Raw genomic sequence first — 17,322 nt, 5'->3', positions numbered from 1 at the left:
TCCTCCACTGTCACCAAGAGTCAGCTATGAAGACCTACGTATGGAGCTCCCGGGGTCTGGATGCTGAGCTGGAGAAGACTAGAGGGCACGGGGGCCAAGGATCCCCAAATTCTACCCACCCTGGAAAGCTCCTGATTCTGAGCCAGCATTCCCCCTCCCCCCCCCCGAGGAGAAAGATCACATTAGACCACACAGAGTTAGGCTTCAAGTCCAAGTTAAACAGCTGCTTCTGTGTAAGAGAAAGAGGGCGTGGAGGGGGGCTTGGCAGGTCGGGGGACTCCACTCTGGAGTCTACCTTTCAGTTCAGCCTTCCAGAGCCTGAGTGGCTTCAGACAGCCGGAGTTGGCTGGAGTATACCGGAGACTCCACTGTGCAGCCCACCCAGGGGTGGCAGAGGCTGGCTGCTCTGCGCCCAGCTGCACCCAGCACTGCTGCACTCGAGGGGACAGGGTGCTGCCCCTCGGGACTCCTGCGTTAGTTGAGATGATGCATTCCGATGATGGCAGCAAGTGACCCGGGGTGTCCTGTTCCCACATGGCCTCCAAACACTGGCCCACTGCGGGAGCGCGCCCCTCACATGGGGTAACACTGATTTCTTTAAAGCCTACACAGTTTTGCAAATTCTGTTACTCATTTTGCATATGTGAATGAACTTTGTCCAGCTCAGGATAATCAGAGAGTAGGCATTGTTTAGCAATCCCGTGATGGCCCCTGAAACAATTCCACCTCAGTACATAACTTCAGATCTCACGAAGACATACTTTTAATGAGCCTTTTTTAAAAAAATGATAAAATGGATTTTGAAAGAATCCCGAATGTCTGCCCTTTGCAAGGTACTGTTAAGAAGATAACCACAGTAGGGGCTTCTTATCTAACTGAGAAATGTCTGGGACAGGTAAAGAACTCCAATCTCCACAAGCAATCCACTTTTTTAAGGAAAACACAGGCAATAAAAGTTGTGACATACCAGCACAGAGGAAACCGAATGACCAACAGCACAGGAACAAGCTCCACGTGGTAGAAAGGGAAGGGCCAAGGAGAAACTCAGGCACTGCCCCTTAGAGTCCACAGTGAGGAGGGCTAGCACTGCAGGGGGCGCTGCCAGCATGTGAGAGGGCACACAGGAGCTGGGCTCTCTGCTACTGGGGTGCATGAGAGGGGGTGAGTGCTGTGTACATATTTCTATTTGCACGTCCTGTTTTACAAGAGGAGTCTCACTGGAAAATGTGCATTCGTTAAGTCGTTTTATTGGAGCAAATTTCTGTTGACAGTGTCAGGCTCACCTTGCTGGGCTGTATAATTACAAAGATCTCAGTCCTCGCTTTCTGCAGAGCGCACCTGCAGCTTTACTGATGTCTCCTGTAAAGCACAGGAAGGAAGACATTCTCTCCATCTCCTGGTTTGCAAACCAGGTTCCTGGGTTTCCAATGGTTCCTTCCCTGAAGGTCACTTATGGCCAGTTTGACCCAAGGAAAGCAGCTCTGCCCAAATACCAGAGTAAGTAAACACTCCATTTCTCCCTCCCTACCTGTCCAAGTTCTCCAAATCTGACCCCAAACTCAGACCTTCAAAGAGTAAAAATGGTTGCGAATGCAACAAATCTAGGAAAGGTTTTCTGTTGATGACCAGATGTTTTAAATATATGTTCTAACTTTTGTAAGTTTTCAAGAGACCCTGAATGGGTGGGGATGACAAAGAAGTGCCCTTTCAGATTTGGTAACCAAATGGCTGGGTAGAATTTTGGTTCATTTGTTTTGCTCTTCTTGTTTTTTTGGCCTCCTACGTGCCAAGCCAGGGCTCTGTTACAGAGGTACACTGCAGCCCCAAATATTCATATTAATTGGGATTGAGTAATTGCTTTTTGGATGTTTGCCTTGTCAGTTGACAGTCAAGTCTGTGAATGCAAACGCTCAGGCAAGCACAGTGCTGGCCATATCACAGACCCCCAGAGAAAAATTCTAGGACAAATTATTGGAAAATAACAAGTGAGAAAGTCATTTGTCCTGAGAACTTCAGGAATGATCCATTCCTGAAGAGTGGCTGTATAGCCACTGGCAGCAAGGGATCTGTTTATCTGGGCCCTGGTCCCACCAGGTCATGAAAGATGATTATTTGCCAATCCTGTCAATGTCCAGACCCAACCCAGCCAAGAGTCAAATCCCAAGGCATCACAGCATGATCTTTTGGCCAATATACATACTACATGGTAGTGTTTTTCCTATGTTCCTGGTTGTTACCCTTCTCTTCGGGAAATATGTGAACCTGTTTCAACCAACTTGTTCCTGGAGAACTTCTCAATGCCTATGTTCACGTGTGCCTGGCCCTCCCTCAAGAGACATATGTCAGCACCCCTTGGTGATCAGACACATTTCTTCCTCAGCCTGTGGCCAGGCTGGAGTCAGCTGACGGGCGCCATGCTGCCATCGGGCCACTGCCCTTTTGCCTACACTGCAGTAACTAAGCAGAGGGCTGATTGGTAGGTGTTTTCTCCACTATGCTGGAATGTTTTATTTCCATTTTGACTGAATTCATCATAATCCACTTAAACCAAAAGTGTGGTTGTATGCTCTTTAATAGAGAGCCCACGGAGCTGCAATTTTGATTGTTCCCCAGGCCTCTCACTTCTAACCTCTTTCTTCCCCCCCAAAAAACCCCAAAACATATACTTGGAACCATAAAATGGATTTGAGGGTCACCTCTCAACTCTTTAATCTGCCACTGGGTTTGATTTATATGACAGCAACTGAGAACCCAGAAAAGCCGGTCCGTTCCTCTTGTATACTTCCTTTTAAGCTCCAACTGCCAGCCTGTGAAGACAAGCCCTAAATCCCTCTGTTCCCAGAGGTCTGCATTCACCAAGTAGAATAAGGATGCCTGGCACTCCCGAGGACAGGAGATCACAGAAAGAAGTGCTTAGAGCCAGTCGAAGGAAGGCGGGGGGACACAGGCCCTTTTCATTTTGGATAGGGAGACCAGTTCAGAATGGCTCACAGGCCCCAATCAGTCCCTCCTGGAGTAGTGCCCAGACTGGAGACCTCCCCACTCACCTTCCCCACGGACACCCCTCCCAAGGGGGCACCTGTGAAGACAGGTACAAACCACATCCAAGAAGAGCACAGAACCAAAGCAAAACAATCACAAATGACAGATGTTTTTCCACACTGATTGTCCAAAGAAGTGAACTGGCTTCTGCTCCGGGAGCTGACGTCAAACAGAACAGACGCTGTGGCAGTGTGGCAGGAGGTGGGATTAGAATAAAATGCCATCCCTGGGAGCATATTCCATGGGCTTTCTCTGTTCTTGCTTCTGCTTGTATCGAGCCTTCTGGTAAAAAATGATGATGACCACGGTGACTATATTTAGAAGTATGACAAGGAGTATGAGCCAAAATGAGTATCCATACGTGTGGGCGGCTCCACTGAGAACCATGTCTGGATAAAGCCTCTGGGACAGTTCCTCAGAGAGGTGATTGGATTCCGCGTTCCCCACAAACAGGACCATGGTCAGGAAAACACAAGTTGCTGAAAGGAACATGGAGTTTTATTAACAACTTAGAGGTGTGTCGATAGTGTTAGTGCCTCTGATTTGCTTAGTGGAACATGTAATCCATGGGTATTGCTCAACATCTACCATGGGTTTTATACTCTATCAAGTCTTGGGGAGAATGTAATGAAAGATGTAAGACAGAAACTGGATTCTAAGCTTGATATACTAGAGATTGTGCAAGGTGTTATCTAACCAAGGACAAAGCTTAGTGCTCAGTCCCTTTAGGAAGGAGCTGCCGGAGAGCTGGTCTACAAGATAGCCCACTTGCTAAGGTGATAAAAAGTGCAAAGTGTGCTGAATGAATAAGCAAGTCGACCCAGCCGAGTGAGCATGTAGAGAAGTCTGAATGAGGAACAGGACTGGGAAAGTCTGAGGAAGAAGGGCAGCACTGCTCTGAAAGCAGAACATCCTGGACCCCCCAGGAGACAGCAAGAGGATATGGGGCCCTCGGCACGAGTCAGCTCTGGAGAGCCCTGAATAGCAGCTCATGGTCTTAAGCTTCCTTCTGCCAGTTATAGCCAGTAACCAAGAAAGATGTACAAGCCAGTGGCTTGTGCCTGTGGTCCTTGCTGCTTGGAGGGTGAGAATGGGAGGTTCAAGTCCAAGCCCAGCCTAGACAGAAAAGTGCATGAGCCATCTTGTCAACTCAATGCTGGGAGTGGTGATGTGAGCCTATCGTTCCAGCTGGGGGTCGGGGGACACTGAGATCAAGAGGATGGAAGTCCAGGAAAGCCTCCAGAAGAAAGCTTGCAAGACTGCATGTCAGTGGACAGAAGCTAGGGGTGATGGCACACAGTTAGAATCCCAGGCAGGACAGCAAGGTCAAAATAGGCACACATACCTGGGCAGAAAGGAAGACCAACCAGTGCACAAAAAGGTTAGTGCTATGGACATAGAAATCTATGATGGGATATATACTCCATAGACATAATGTTACATTATACAGATTGATATGTATCTATGACATACAAACCCTCAGCTTATTTTAATTATGTTCTAAAATCTATGTGCCCGTGATTATATATAAAGAATCCCTTCTTGAATACTTGTTTGTTAAACATGACATTTGAAATATGATGTAAAAATCAATGTTAATAAAATCTCTATTTAAAAAAAGGTTATAGCTATACTTGAATTCAAACCCCTTGATCACCCCCCCTAAACACACCAAAATAAATCATGATAAATAAATAAATAAAGGTTACTTAAGAAGGAAGCTATTCTGAGAAGAGACAATGGACGGGCATAACGCGTCATTTTGAATTGGAGTCATTTTGACTGGAGTTTTCACATGTTCAAGAACATGCTGGAAAACACTGCACTCTGTCAGTGGGTGAACTCTGTGGCTATGATTAGTATCTCAGCAAAGCTGTTATTGAGAGGTTCAGGCTGAAGAGGAGGGTGAGAATGTTGGGCAGATGGGCCTCCTGGATGCCAGTATGGGAATCCCAGGCCAGACGTCCCTCGTCTGCTGACGTGACAGAAAGCCCTGTGCTCCCTGGACGCTCTGGCGTCTAATGCGAATGCAGGGAAGTTCCCCCACGGTTCTCTAAGAGCCCTAATTAGAGGGGCTTTGTGTCAGAGGACATTTTAACAGGCCTGGATGATAGGCCTCCTCTTCAGAATAGTGGTTTTATTTCTTAATTATTTGCATGAACAAAAGCTCTCCAGGCGCCAACCTGCCTTAATTATCCTTCAATTTTTTCCTGTGATGTTTCCTATAAAAGCTTAATCATTGAGGACTAGGATGAAACAGGGTTAATACCCGTGGGCAAAGCAGGCTGCCCTGAGCTTTGACTGACCCTGGGAGGGCCAGCAGGTGGGCATGCTGCTGATGGATGTCTCAGCTGTGGGGCTGAGACTGAAGGATTGTTGGGGCTGAAAGAGGCAGAGGATCTCTGGAAGGGGACACCTGGGGACGCCACTGCTGTCCTGGCATGTCCTCACGGGTCACGTGACCAGCGTCCGTGCTTTCTAGTTTCATGGGCGAGGGCATGCTGTCTATCTGCGGAGTTCTCTCTAGCTCTGGCCTTCTCGCTGTTTCTAAGGAGATGTCCCCATGGCCAGGGCCACATCAGGCTGGTATGGTGCACAGCCAATTTCAGGTCAGGGGGCATGAGGCATGGATGGATGAGGGCACTGTTGCTTTTCTCCATCAGAAGCTAGCCAGGAACCTTCATCCTGGCCTGTTCCGCGGAGTCTGCCCATCAACCATCCACCAGCCCAGGAGACCGAGTGAGAAGCCAGATCCTCAGGGTTTACAGCATCTCCCTGGGCTCAGGGGCCCTCGAGGCCAGCCAGCCTTACCTGACACGGCGTCTGCTCAGCCACAGTGTCTCGTGGCTTAGATATTCAGTGGCAGCCTGGGCTGAGCAACTCCGCCACCCCAGCCTCCTACAAACAGAGTTTTCATTCCACTCCATGCCCTCAAAGGGGGCGAAGAGAACCCGAGGGCTCTGGAAACAAACTGATGGCAAAGTCTGGCTTATAGCCCACTGGATGTCCACAGGCTCTGCAGCACCCCCACTCTGTAAAAAGGCTTTCTCCAGGCCAAGAGGCAACTCCGTTCTTTACACGCCCATCTCAGACAACTTTCCCGCCTACCACTCAGCCTCTCTGGGTGTTAGGACTTGTCCTGAAGGCCAGAAGGAATGCAGAGGAAATGTGTTCCTTAGCTGTACAGGTCTTGGTGGGAAGGGCTGAGAGGAAAGCTGTCCCCACCCACAGCTTCCTCCGAGAGCATGAATGAGGCCGCTGACGTGAGTGAAGTCAGCCCCTACTCCACTGAGGCAGAGAAAGGCTGGAGCTGCAGCTCTGAGGGAGATAGGCTTGCAGACCCTGCTCTGCACTGGCTCCTGCTTTTCCTCTACAACACCCCTCCCCACATGCCTGTGTACCCCTGGGGCTGGGAAGGGCCAACTGTATTGGTCAACTCGGCCATACTGTCTTGGAGAATACTCAAGGGCTCAGGTGGCCCAGTCCACTAAGCACAGGGCCCAGGGCTCTCTTAACCATTGAGAAGTGACAGTTGGTCTTCCTGGAGCTGCCGTTCTCGGAGCCCGGGTGGCTGGCAGCCCTCTGCTGTTTAAGAGGGGGGAGCAGCCACGCAATACAGAAGATGCTGGGGAATGAAGATGAGAGGTAGAGGGAGTGAGGGCAGAGGCCGTAGTGACCAGCCATGGGCGATTCCGAGTTACGGGAGACAGTGATGGCGACAGTCGACATGGGTCCTGGCAGACAGCATCCACAGTGTGTCCTGAATTAAGTGGACAACCACGGCAGCAATGTGGAGCCTGGGAGCTGCCGTGGAGGAACGTGGCTGGATTGGTAAGCAAGGTCCTTGGCTGAGCACTCAGCCTACTGGGAGCTGGGAAACACCTGACCACAGTGCCTGCCCTGAGGTGGATGCCATGAAAATGGGGAATTTGTTTTTACTTCCAGGTTAGGGAGCGAGGGAGGGAAAGAAGTTAGTTATAGTTGCACATGGCTGAACCATCCTGGTCCCCTCATACTGGGAGCAGAGGCTTGAACAGGTAATATGACCACATGCCAAGCTTAGCCCATCCCAGGTTAGAATGGAGGAGTTTTGCCACTCATCCTATTGCCTGGGTTGGGCTGGGACAACTGTGATAGTTCAAGCCCCCAATCATCGACCTTGCACAGGAACTTGCAAATGCCTCCTTGTGCCCCGCCCTTGGCCACCTGTGCTGTGTAACGTGCATGCCCCACCCCCTGACATCTCAATATTCCAAGTACTTTTCTTGCTTGGAAGCATCTGGGCCCTGTTAAAATGCACTGTGGAGGGACAGACATGGTGGCTTGAGCCTATAATCCCAGACACTCAAGAGGTGGAGATTGGGAGGGTGGATTGAAGGCTACTCTGTGTAAGAAGTAAAAGTTGGGGAGGGTGATGGGTACCAAGACATGTGAAAGCGTATCAATGTATGTGAATTAATGCACCTTCTATCTGGCAAATATCATGTAACCCTTTTATTAATTACAATAAAAAAATTATAAAAAAAGAAGTAAAAGTTATCAAGAACTCCATCTCAACAGACAAACCAGGTGCCTTGGAACAATCCTGTAATCACAGCTATTCAAGAGGCTGTAGGAGGAGGAGACCAGTCTTCCCTAGACAAACAGATGGTGTTCTAGCTGAAAAAGCAACTAAACCAGAAAAGTCTGGGAGGAGCGTGGCTCAAGTGGCAGGACATCTGTCCAGAAAGCATGAGGCCCTAAGTTTAACCCCAAACAGCCCCCAGGAATCCCAAATATTCTCCTGTAGGTTTCCATGAAGGCCCTTACTTTAGTAATTCAGGTTTTGTTCCCTACATCAAGTTTTGACAGTGGAAAGAGAGGGAGAATGGACCCCCAGTTTCCCATCAAGGAAAGGTCTCAAAGGCAGGCAGGACAACACAGAGAGACACCCCACTGCCTGCCTCTGCCTCTGCCTCTGCCTCTGCCTCTGGGTAGATCTGCCAGGTATGGCGGTTCACACTTGTATGCCCACCCTCAGGAGGAGGAGGCAGAAAGATTTGGAGCTGGAGGCCAGCCTTGGCTGCATAACAAGACCTTAGCTCAGAAAACAAGAGACAACGCAGCTGTGAGTCACAGTGGGGCCTCACTTCCCATCTGGACTCGCTCCTCCACCCCGACCCACCCATGAAACAAACAGTCCCCTAGCAACAGCACCCTAGTCCACCCGAAGCCAAAAGAGGGTGTTTGCCTAGAGTCCTCGGGAGATGTCATCTGGGCTCAGGGGTGTTGTCACCCGGGTGTGTCACCTCCAGAGCCCAGGCTGATTCAATCTATGAAGGCCAGGAGAGTAAACAAGCGTGTGTATATGTGTGTACACATATACACGGTGTGTGCGTGCGCGAGCATGCGCAGGGGAGTTTGTGTGTCCACACACACGAGTGTGTAGGCAGTGTGCACATGTGTCCATGTGGGTGTCCATTTTCTGCGGTCCTGAGGGTTGAATTCAGGATTGCCCACGTGGTAGGATATCAGGACTCTACCAGGATATCTAGTCCTCTAGCACCGAGGCCAGAACTCAGTCCTTCAGTGTGTGTTTTGTTTTTGAAATAGTTCCATTCCCTGCCTGACTGTCTTCCAGCTCCTGATCCTCCTGACTCTGGCTCCCAAGGCCGGGATTGCCGGCAGGCGCCACTGCACCCCACAGAGCCCGGCTGGCAGGGTCTGTGTCCTGTGATTTTACAGGTGTGTGTCTGCCTCCTGACATTCCACGGCTCTGTCATCCCTCTCCACACCTCCTTCCTACTCCACTCCTTGCACTCGGTGCATCTTAAACACAATCCTGCCTGCAGGGGTCCGTGATAAATAGTGCAGCCCAACCCAACTCCCCGCCTCCCATCCCCGCCCAGGAGCAGCGCATGCCAGCGCTTGTCCTTCCTGTGGCCTGACTGTGTGTGGCTGGTGTGAGTGAGAGGTGGAGAGGCCGGGTAGGTCGTCCCTTCCTGGCTCTGGGTAGGGGGGATGCTCACCGCTGAGGCCGTTCCAGACGTACAACCCCACGGGGCCCAGGATGGTCTGGTAGGGGTTGCTGATGCTGTTGTGGAGGGTGGACATTGAGCTGAGCAGCGACGTGAACAGACTGAGGACGAGGAACACGACGGTCGCAATGTGCAGCGACTTAGGCGAAGAGTTGCTCAATGTTCCTAAAACTAAAACAGCATTTGGTGAGTAGAAAGCACAAGATGCAAATCCTGACTCCCCTTGGGCTCCTCCCCGTCCCCTGTCTTGGGTGCTTGGTTAGCGATGGTCAGATGTCAGCGGGAGACCCATCCTGCACGGAGCACTGCTCACTGCAGGCAAGATATGGACTCTGTGGTTGACCCGGAAGAACCACAGTTCTGCAGAGGACTGGCCACGTGTACCACAGGGAAAGCCCTCTGAACGCCTGAAACTTCTTCCCCTTTGTGAGTTCTGGCCTCAGCCTTGCTGCCAGCCTTCTGGGCATTCCCCTGGCACAGATGTGTTTGGCTCTGAAGGGATCCAGTGAGCCAGAGCAGCCTGAAGGGCAAGGGCAGAGAGTTGGAGGTGAGTGGGGAGATGGGAGCCCAAGGTTTGTGGAAGCCAAGGTGCTGCATGTTTCTTCCCTGGGACAGAGAGGACCCCCCCGCCAAGACACATGGGCTCCGGGATTGGAGCCTCTGGAACTCTGATCCTCAGGTGAGCCCTCAGTTAAGAGCGTTTTATAAAATAACATTTGCATATTTCTTCAATGCAAAGTAGTTCCAACATGGGTATGAGTTCATGGAAAATACAACGAAGCTGTTCCGGCCGTGCATCAGGTTCCTCCTGGCTTCTTCCCACCTGGGCATCTGTCTCCTCCACGCACACCTTTGTTATAACCCAGGTGACCAGACATGGCCGGGTGTGTGTCTGTGAGCCTGGCCACACGTCAGAAAACTCCTGCCTGTGTGTGTCAGACCCTCACGTCTCTGCTTACAGAGATGGTTCATGAAGCCACAAGGCAAAAATAACTTAGTGGACACATTTCAGAGCCAACAGTAACACTAACAGAAGCACTGGGAATCTCAAGGCACAATAGCTGAGTAGGGTGAGTAGGACCAACCAGAAGCTCTTCCTTCCCTGTTTCCCAGGTCCTCAGAGGTGAGGAGACTCATATCCTGAGCCCAGTGCAGCTTTAATGAGCAGGAAGCAGTCAGGCCAGGCCCGCAGGCTGTGTGCTGTCAATGCCACAAGGGGGGCCACGGGGCCTCTTCTGAGCTGTGCCAGCATGGGGTGAGCAAGGGGTCTTCTCTTCCCTTTGCCTGCACCACCTGAATTATCAAAAGCTTCTTCAGGACGCTAACCCTAAGTCCACCCCCACGGCTTCCCCCTGGGGCCTGATGGCTGTTGTGCAGCCACTCAGGCTGAACTTATACTGTCTCCATTCTCTCTCCTTCAGGGAGGGGTACAACCCCTGCCAACCAACAGCCAGAGGCGGGCTTCCCAGAGATGACTCCAACCCCACCCTGCTCGCGGACTTAGACCAAGGCTGGCAAGAGTGCCCTGGTGCTACCATGGGCACAGGATGCCTGAGCCCTGGCACCCTGAGTTCACCGCTTGTGGGATAGCTGAATTCCGTGTGCTCATCTTTCTTTCTTTTTTTAAAAAAAATGTTTTTGCTATTGGTTAGTTAGTGTTACTGGAGTTTGAACTCAGGGCCTTGTGCTTGTTAAGCAGGCTCTCTACCACTTGAACAGTATCCCCAGTACAACTTTGTCATTTTAATCAGCACACATGGAAAGACCCAGGGGCTGGAGAGAGCCAGGACCCTGGCTAGAGGTGAGAAATGTGGGCATGAGGCAGGGCGGCAAAGACAGATGAAATGAGTTTCGCCCATGGTGAACAAAGCAAGACCCCATGTCCCCTGGGAGCCTGGGAAAGACCCAGCCACAGGGAGAGATGACCTCCCCACCCGTGGCAACAAACACTTGACTCCTTGGAAGGCCTGGGAGCAAAGCTCAGCCTCTCTGGACCTTGCCCTTGTGACTAGACTGCACTGGGATTCTGCTGGTGATTCCAGGCGCTGCATCCCAGGCAAGGGCACAGAAGAATAGGCAGGCATTGAACTGAAAGCAGAACCAGGCCAACTACCCCTGGCCTGGTGTCCAAAAGGAACCAGGCGGGGCCTGGACCTGCACCCTGCCTGAGATGTGCCCTTTGCCCCTCTTTCCTTTTCTGTGGACACATTCAGTCGGGAATCAGGGTTCTGATCCAACTCAACTCTGAAACTCAAGGAAGGTGACATCAGAGGAGAGGGCAGATATAGTAAGTCACCCCGTGGTGACCCATAGCCCTGCCCCACACAACCCACTGTTCCAAGAGGAGCCTCCATATCCCTGCAGAAACTGGCTGGGACTCCAGAAGTTCTCTTCTTGGTAAAGTCTAGGAATGAAGGAGATAAACTGGATACGCCTTCAATGAGAGGCATAACCTCTCATTGTCCTAAGCCCTTGAAATATTCAAACCTAGTTTTTTGCTGGACACACTTACTGAAAGCTGTAAAGGAATGTTTATGTGTAAACAGTTAATTCTACTTTTCTGATTTACTCAACCAGAAAGTGATCATGGAGTCTAGCTTTGATTTGACTTTGGGTCGGAGTTCATAGATCTGATTTTCAAAAGGGAGTCCATTCGGAGTCTAGTGACTTAATAATTTTCAAGGTACAAAGGGGACAGTTTTTCACTTTCCCATCTGCCTTGGAAAATGAGGCTTTACCCATCTAGATCCCCTGCACCTCCGCAGAACTGCCCCCTCTTAGATCTCAGACAATGAAAGCTGAAGATACAGAGCAAGTTTTCAAGAAGGGGAGAACAATGGACCACCCATCACATCTGACAGCTGCGCTCTGTCTGCGAAATTAGCAAATCCATGCTGTTCCTTTTCTTTCTCTGAGGGAGCAAGCACCCAAAGCAGGGTAGTCACCTCACAATTGGAACTGATTGCTCAGAATCTGGCAGCCCTAGAAAAGGCCAAGGCTGCTGAGATGAGCTCTGGTCCAGCAGCCTCTCAGCTGGGAGGCAGAACATGTTGCCTGGGGGGACAACCAGCTCCCTGCTGGGGGAGGTGTGACCCCCAAGGTCGCTTCCCCTCCCTCTTCCCTCCTCCCTCCTCCACCCGACTCCCCCCACCAGCCTTCTGCCTGGACTCCTTGGATGTAGAGGAGGAGACCTGGCTTCCAGGCCCTTCTCAAACAGCTCCTGAATTCAGAGACCACATTACCACAGAAGCTCTGGTCTCAAAAGAACCCTAGACATGAGCGAGCCCCCTCCTAAGAAGCCTCAATGGGTGGGCATCCTGCTGCTTGGATAGTTTAGGGGTAATCATGCTGGGAATCTCTTCTCTTCCTCACTCACCTGGCCTCGCCCTCCCCCCTTGTCCTCTCCACCTGCAACAGGAGCGCACCAGGGCTGTGCATGTAAGCAGAGCACAGAACCAGACAAGAACAGGACAGGATCCCCATACACCCTTTGCAGTTAATTCGTTTTTGTCACAGATTGATTTCATTATTAATTTGGAGCCTGAGCTGGATTGGCAAAGACTTTGGCTAGAGCAGAGACCACACAGGGTGGAATCAGTGCTAACCCAGTACAGCACTGGAGACCAGCAGTCCTGACACTGGCTCCCAGCCTGCCTTGGCTCATCCACATGTGTGTGTCCACAGCTATCTCCTGTCTGTCCATTCAGGCTCAAGCAGCTTCCCTCAAGGGGCTCAGAAGCCTTTGGCTAGGGTGAGGCTGGTGGTCCTTAATCCCCTCAGATTCAATGTCCTCGAATCACCTGAGAATGTGTTTGGAACACAAGCAGGATGGAACTGACTCCCTGAGATGGTCATAAACCATCTGGGAAAGCCAAGGACAGAGACACTGCACACACATCTACGGGGCTCTGTCCACCTCCAGCCCATACAATCACTGCTGTAGCCCTGTGGTTGCATAAGACATCCTGTGCTCACCAATGAAACCATGGCGAGACTCAGAACAAAGAGCCCCAGTGCTACCTATATTTCAGAAAACCTTCTCCTGGTCACAAGTAGGCTGAGTAATGCTTGAACAGACATGCACAGGAATGAATGCTGGATCTTAAACTCAAGCGCTTTACAGTATCATTACTGCCCATGGGAAGAAATGGCTTCTTGGACTCCTTACTCTCCTTGGACCTGTCAAGGGACCAGCCTCTCTGACAGAGTCTGTCTGCATGACCTCAAAGATCCAATCAGAACCAAAGGAAGAGGTGAAGTGTTTTCCAGGATTCAGTCCCCAGGGACTCCAGAGACCAGCACTCCCCACTCTCATGTTGTCACCATGGCTCCTGCCTTTGGCTAGTGGAGGGGTTTTGCCTTCCAGCACCAGGCACTTTGCAAATCCTGTCAAAGCCCAAGCTGCTCAATCAGACAGCAGCGACTCAGCGAAGGTGCCTGAGCCAAGGCTCGATGCTGGCACTCAGGAATAGGTGAATACACAGAGGTTGGGCTAGGAATAAAGGACCAGTCACTTCTCCTCTGGGCACCAGACAGGCAGGGCACATTCTGACTCTGAGTTCCTCAAACAGGCCCATGCTAACAATGGGGAATTTCCTTACTGGGGCCAACTGCTTATTCTCCTTGCCAACTAACCTACTGTTGATTGGATTCTGTGGGAACCTTGGAATCAGACCTGGTCACCTCATTCTGCTCTTACCCTGGGAAATCTACAGCCCACGTTGGCAGTGTGGCAGATCCTGTGTAGATATGGAGCAGGACTGGATGGTGGTGACACCTTTAACTGTCTGGTCAAGAGGCCAACATCCCTCTAAGAAGGGCGGATCCATCACCGCTGGACAGGAAAGGCTGTTGGTACACATTTCCATCTAGTTTCCTTTGTAAAGTGAGTCCTACGTGGCATGGCACGCTGTCAGGGGCGCATAGGTATCGCCTGGTAAATGCTGAGATTTGCTGGCACCTGAGGATTATTACCAACCGACCACCTCCATGCAGATGCTCTGGCAATGTGGAGTTTCCCTGCCTAGGGGAATATCCATGGGGGGTCCCGAGCTCACCACTCACCGCAGGTGTATGTGAGAAGACCCTGTGGCTGGGAGTGCTGAGGCTCTTGGACGTCTACTCTGAGCAATGCCCCCCCCCTTCTGTGCCTGGGTGGTCAGTCGCCTTCTAGAATGGCTGCAAACATTTTGCTCCCTTTGTTCCCACACTGAGCTGTTGAAGCTGGCTTCATTCAGAGTTTTCACCACCAGCAGCTGTCACAGCCTCTGGACACTGGCACATTCACCTGTACTCAGGTGACATCCAGGCCTGAACTACCCTGTCCCCTCTGGTCTGCCCATCAAGAAGGCCTGACTGCCACAGAAGCCATGGTATCCAGTGGAGATCAACAAGTTCCAGAGACACTTTGTAAGGAAACTGGCAATTTATAGGTTTTGTCTCATACTTCAAGAAAATGTTAGATGGTTCAGAAACGAGTATGCTTCTTGGTTTTGAAGGTGCTGTTCACGTAAGAGTTGACTCAGTCTTTGGAAGACTTAGCCCCCAGTTGCTACAAAGCAAGTGTTCCTTGTCCTTCTGGGGGCCAATACCAGATAAGCATCGAAGCCCCAGAGGAGACACGACTCTCCAAGCTCTCCACGTTGCTTTGGATTTAAGGAAATCACTTCATTAGCAAAGTCCTAAGCAAACCAGAGCTAGAATCGTGAGTGCTCATTTTGTGAGTGCTAAAAATTCCATTTCTATGAGCTATGTGATGATGCATATGTATAAGCTAACAGGTGATGGTTACTCCGTAACTGACCGTTCATCCAGTGACTGCTGAAAACAAAGTCCACGAGCTTGTTATAGAATCTGCAAAGAGGGAAAAGTAATGGGCGATATCCAACTTGGAAAATCAGAGAGCTAAATCACCCTGCTGTTATGGATCCATTTTGATTTTCCACTTATTGAGGGAAAGTCATTTTGAATACATAATTGAGAGTCTGCCACTGGTGGCTCACTCCTGTTATCCTAGCTACTCTAGAGGATGAGATCTGAGGATTGCAGCTCACAGCCAAACCAGGAAGGAAAGTCTATGAGACTATTATCTCCAAAACCCCCAAAGCCAGAAGTAGAGTTGTGGCTTGAGTGGGAGAGTGCTACCCGTGAGTAAAAATGCTCAGGGACAGCACCCAGGCCCATAGTTCAGGTCCTGAGGACTGACACAGAAAAGAAAGAATGGAAGGAAGGAAGGAGGGAAGGAAGGAAGGAAGGAGGGAAGGAAGGAAACAAAAGCAGGAGATCCTATAAAATATACGACTAATCAAAATTAAATATCATTACCTTAACAACAATGCAATATTTGGGACCTAAGAGTGTAAATTCAAAAATGGTTAAAGAAATGAAACTATAGGTTGACTAGCGCTATTTTATACCCCCTTTCAATATTACTTAAGCAGTTCTGAACAGAGTTGGCTACCCTAACTCAAAATCTGCAACATATATGGTTAAAAAAAAAATGCTATTCCAGGGCCGGGAGTTTGGCCTAGTGGTTAAAGTGCTTGCCTAGCATTCATGAAGACCCGGGTTCAATTCCTCGGTACCACATACATAGAAAAAAGCTGGAAGTGGTGCTGAGGCTCAAGTGGTAGAGCTCTAGCCTTGAGAAAATCCAAGGACAGTGCTCAGGCCCTGAGCTCAAGCCCAGGACTGGCAAAAAAAAAAAAAAATGCTATTCCAGCCATTCTCCTTTTAAAGAGGCAATCTGCTCACAGTCTCCTGAAAGTGTATTCCTTTCCTAAGAAACTTCCCTATCACCTCCATTTAAAAAAAAATTGCTGTTCCTGCTAGCTAATACACACCAGAATACTGCCATATGCTTTAGCATAATACCTACTTGTCAATAAACTAGGTAGGCACCAGTCAAACACAGCCACTGAGAGAATTGTCAGGAGAATTAGGATAATAGATAAGCAAAACCCAGCAAGGTGAATAATGATACAGTGAATTTTCAAAATTATAAGTTAGGCTTCTATCTTCGGCCTAGCAATGCTTACAAGGAAATTGCTTGTGAATGATTATTGGGCCTAAACACAGAATGACGTGAATCTTAACCCCCATCCAAATTAGTTTACCACTTACCATCAAAGTTTTTGTCTAGTTCTTGAAGTCCGTGATCCAGTTCTTGAACACTCCTGCCACGAAAGAGCCCATAGGTGATGGTCACACTGCCGTTGGAGATTGAATCTGTGAAGGTGATTGTGCTGGTGATCCACGCTTGTGTCGCCAGGATTGAGCAAATCACCACGACAGCCCCCAGGCTTGTGAGAAAGCTGCCTAAAAACATCAATGTTTTCTGGGTGGTTGGCATTTTCTCAGGAAAAGCAGTTCCTTTGATCTTCTTGCAAAATGGTTGGACTTTCTCATTTGGGGTTCTGGACTGAGGAATGGAGTTGGATGCGTGGCGGAACACTATAAAACTTCACTGGTCACAGGAAGGCTTCTGCTGCTGAACACTGAACTATGAACTTGGTCATAAAGATTCGCAGCAACTGAACCTTGGTCTCCTGTAAGGCGTTGCTATGGTGACAGCCAACCAGCAAGAGCCAGGGGTAGCAAGGTCCTCCCGGACTTCCTCAATCACATGATGAATTTATCATCTTTGTCACCCCACGGGGCATGCTGAGCTCACAGAGCCAGGACAGAATTCGAATCCCTAAATGACGCACTGTGCAGGATCTGTGTGTGTGTCGTGTTGATTCCAGCAGCCAACAGAACAAAGCTCGGGCGCCTTCAGCACTTTCTTACCTGCTGAATTCAGGATTTGCCCTCTACCACTGCTCTCAAAGGAAAAGCTAAGCCTCTGTCCCGCTCCTGTGGAGTGCAAGGAAGCAATGACCCAGCCCCTGGCTATGGCGCCTCGTTTCCTGCCTTGTTACTCGAGGCTTGTCTTTCAAATCGTCTCTTCCAGAGGAAATATTAGTAATGGCAAATAAAGCAGTTGTAGGAACGGTAGTAGCAGTAATAAAGTAGTTTTGAACATTGCTTAGGTCTCTAAGCCTTGTCTTTCTTTTTTTCCTTCCCTCCCTCCCCCTCTTCCCCCCTCCCCCTCTCTCTCTCTCCCTCTCTCTCTCTCTCTCTTTCTCTCTCCTTTCTACTTCCCTCCTCCTCTACCTTTTCTTGTGGTATTGTGGGTTGAACCCAGGGCCTCATACTTGCTAAAAAAAAAAAAGCCTTACCACTTGAGCTACACCCCTGGACCTTTTCCTTTCATAGAGACATT

At 49.9% G+C, this 17,322-nt stretch overlaps 1 protein-coding gene across 1 annotated transcript; it reads right to left on the bottom strand.

Moving 5' to 3' along the window:
- Nucleotides 1-418: 418 nt before the first annotated feature.
- Nucleotides 419-16,702, bottom strand: Clrn3 (clarin 3). Its single transcript, XM_090346852.1, has 3 exons — nucleotides 16,182-16,702; nucleotides 9,051-9,230; nucleotides 419-3,521 (listed from the first exon to the last, which is right to left on the bottom strand). The coding sequence occupies exons 1-3, from the start codon at nucleotides 16,408-16,410 to the stop codon at nucleotides 3,250-3,252; spliced, it is 681 nt and encodes a 226-aa protein (XP_090202978.1). The 5' UTR covers nucleotides 16,411-16,702; the 3' UTR covers nucleotides 419-3,249.
- Between the last annotated feature and the right edge of the window lie 620 nt (nucleotides 16,703-17,322).

This window comes from Megascapheus bottae, chromosome 15 (genome assembly GCF_031878675.1).
Source record: "Megascapheus bottae isolate mThoBot1 chromosome 15, mThoBot2.hap1, whole genome shotgun sequence".
Classification (NCBI taxonomy): domain Eukaryota; kingdom Metazoa; phylum Chordata; class Mammalia; order Rodentia; family Geomyidae; genus Megascapheus; species Megascapheus bottae.
The sequence above is the reverse complement of the archived record's forward strand: the minus strand, read 5'-3'. Positions and strand labels throughout refer to the sequence as shown.

Excerpts from the sequence above, each read along its gene's own strand:
- Clrn3 (XM_090346852.1), bottom strand. The coding sequence starts at position 16,410 with ATGCCAACCACCCAGAAAACATTGATGTTTTTAGGCAGCTTTCTCACA. Across the intron at positions 9,231-16,181 it reads ACTAGACAAAAACTTTGATG|TTTTAGGAACATTGAGCAAC; the intron begins GTAAGTGGTAAA and ends ATGCTGTTTTAG. Across the intron at positions 3,522-9,050 it reads CGTCTGGAACGGCCTCAGCG|CAACTTGTGTTTTCCTGACC; the intron begins GTGAGCATCCCC and ends TGTTCCTTTCAG.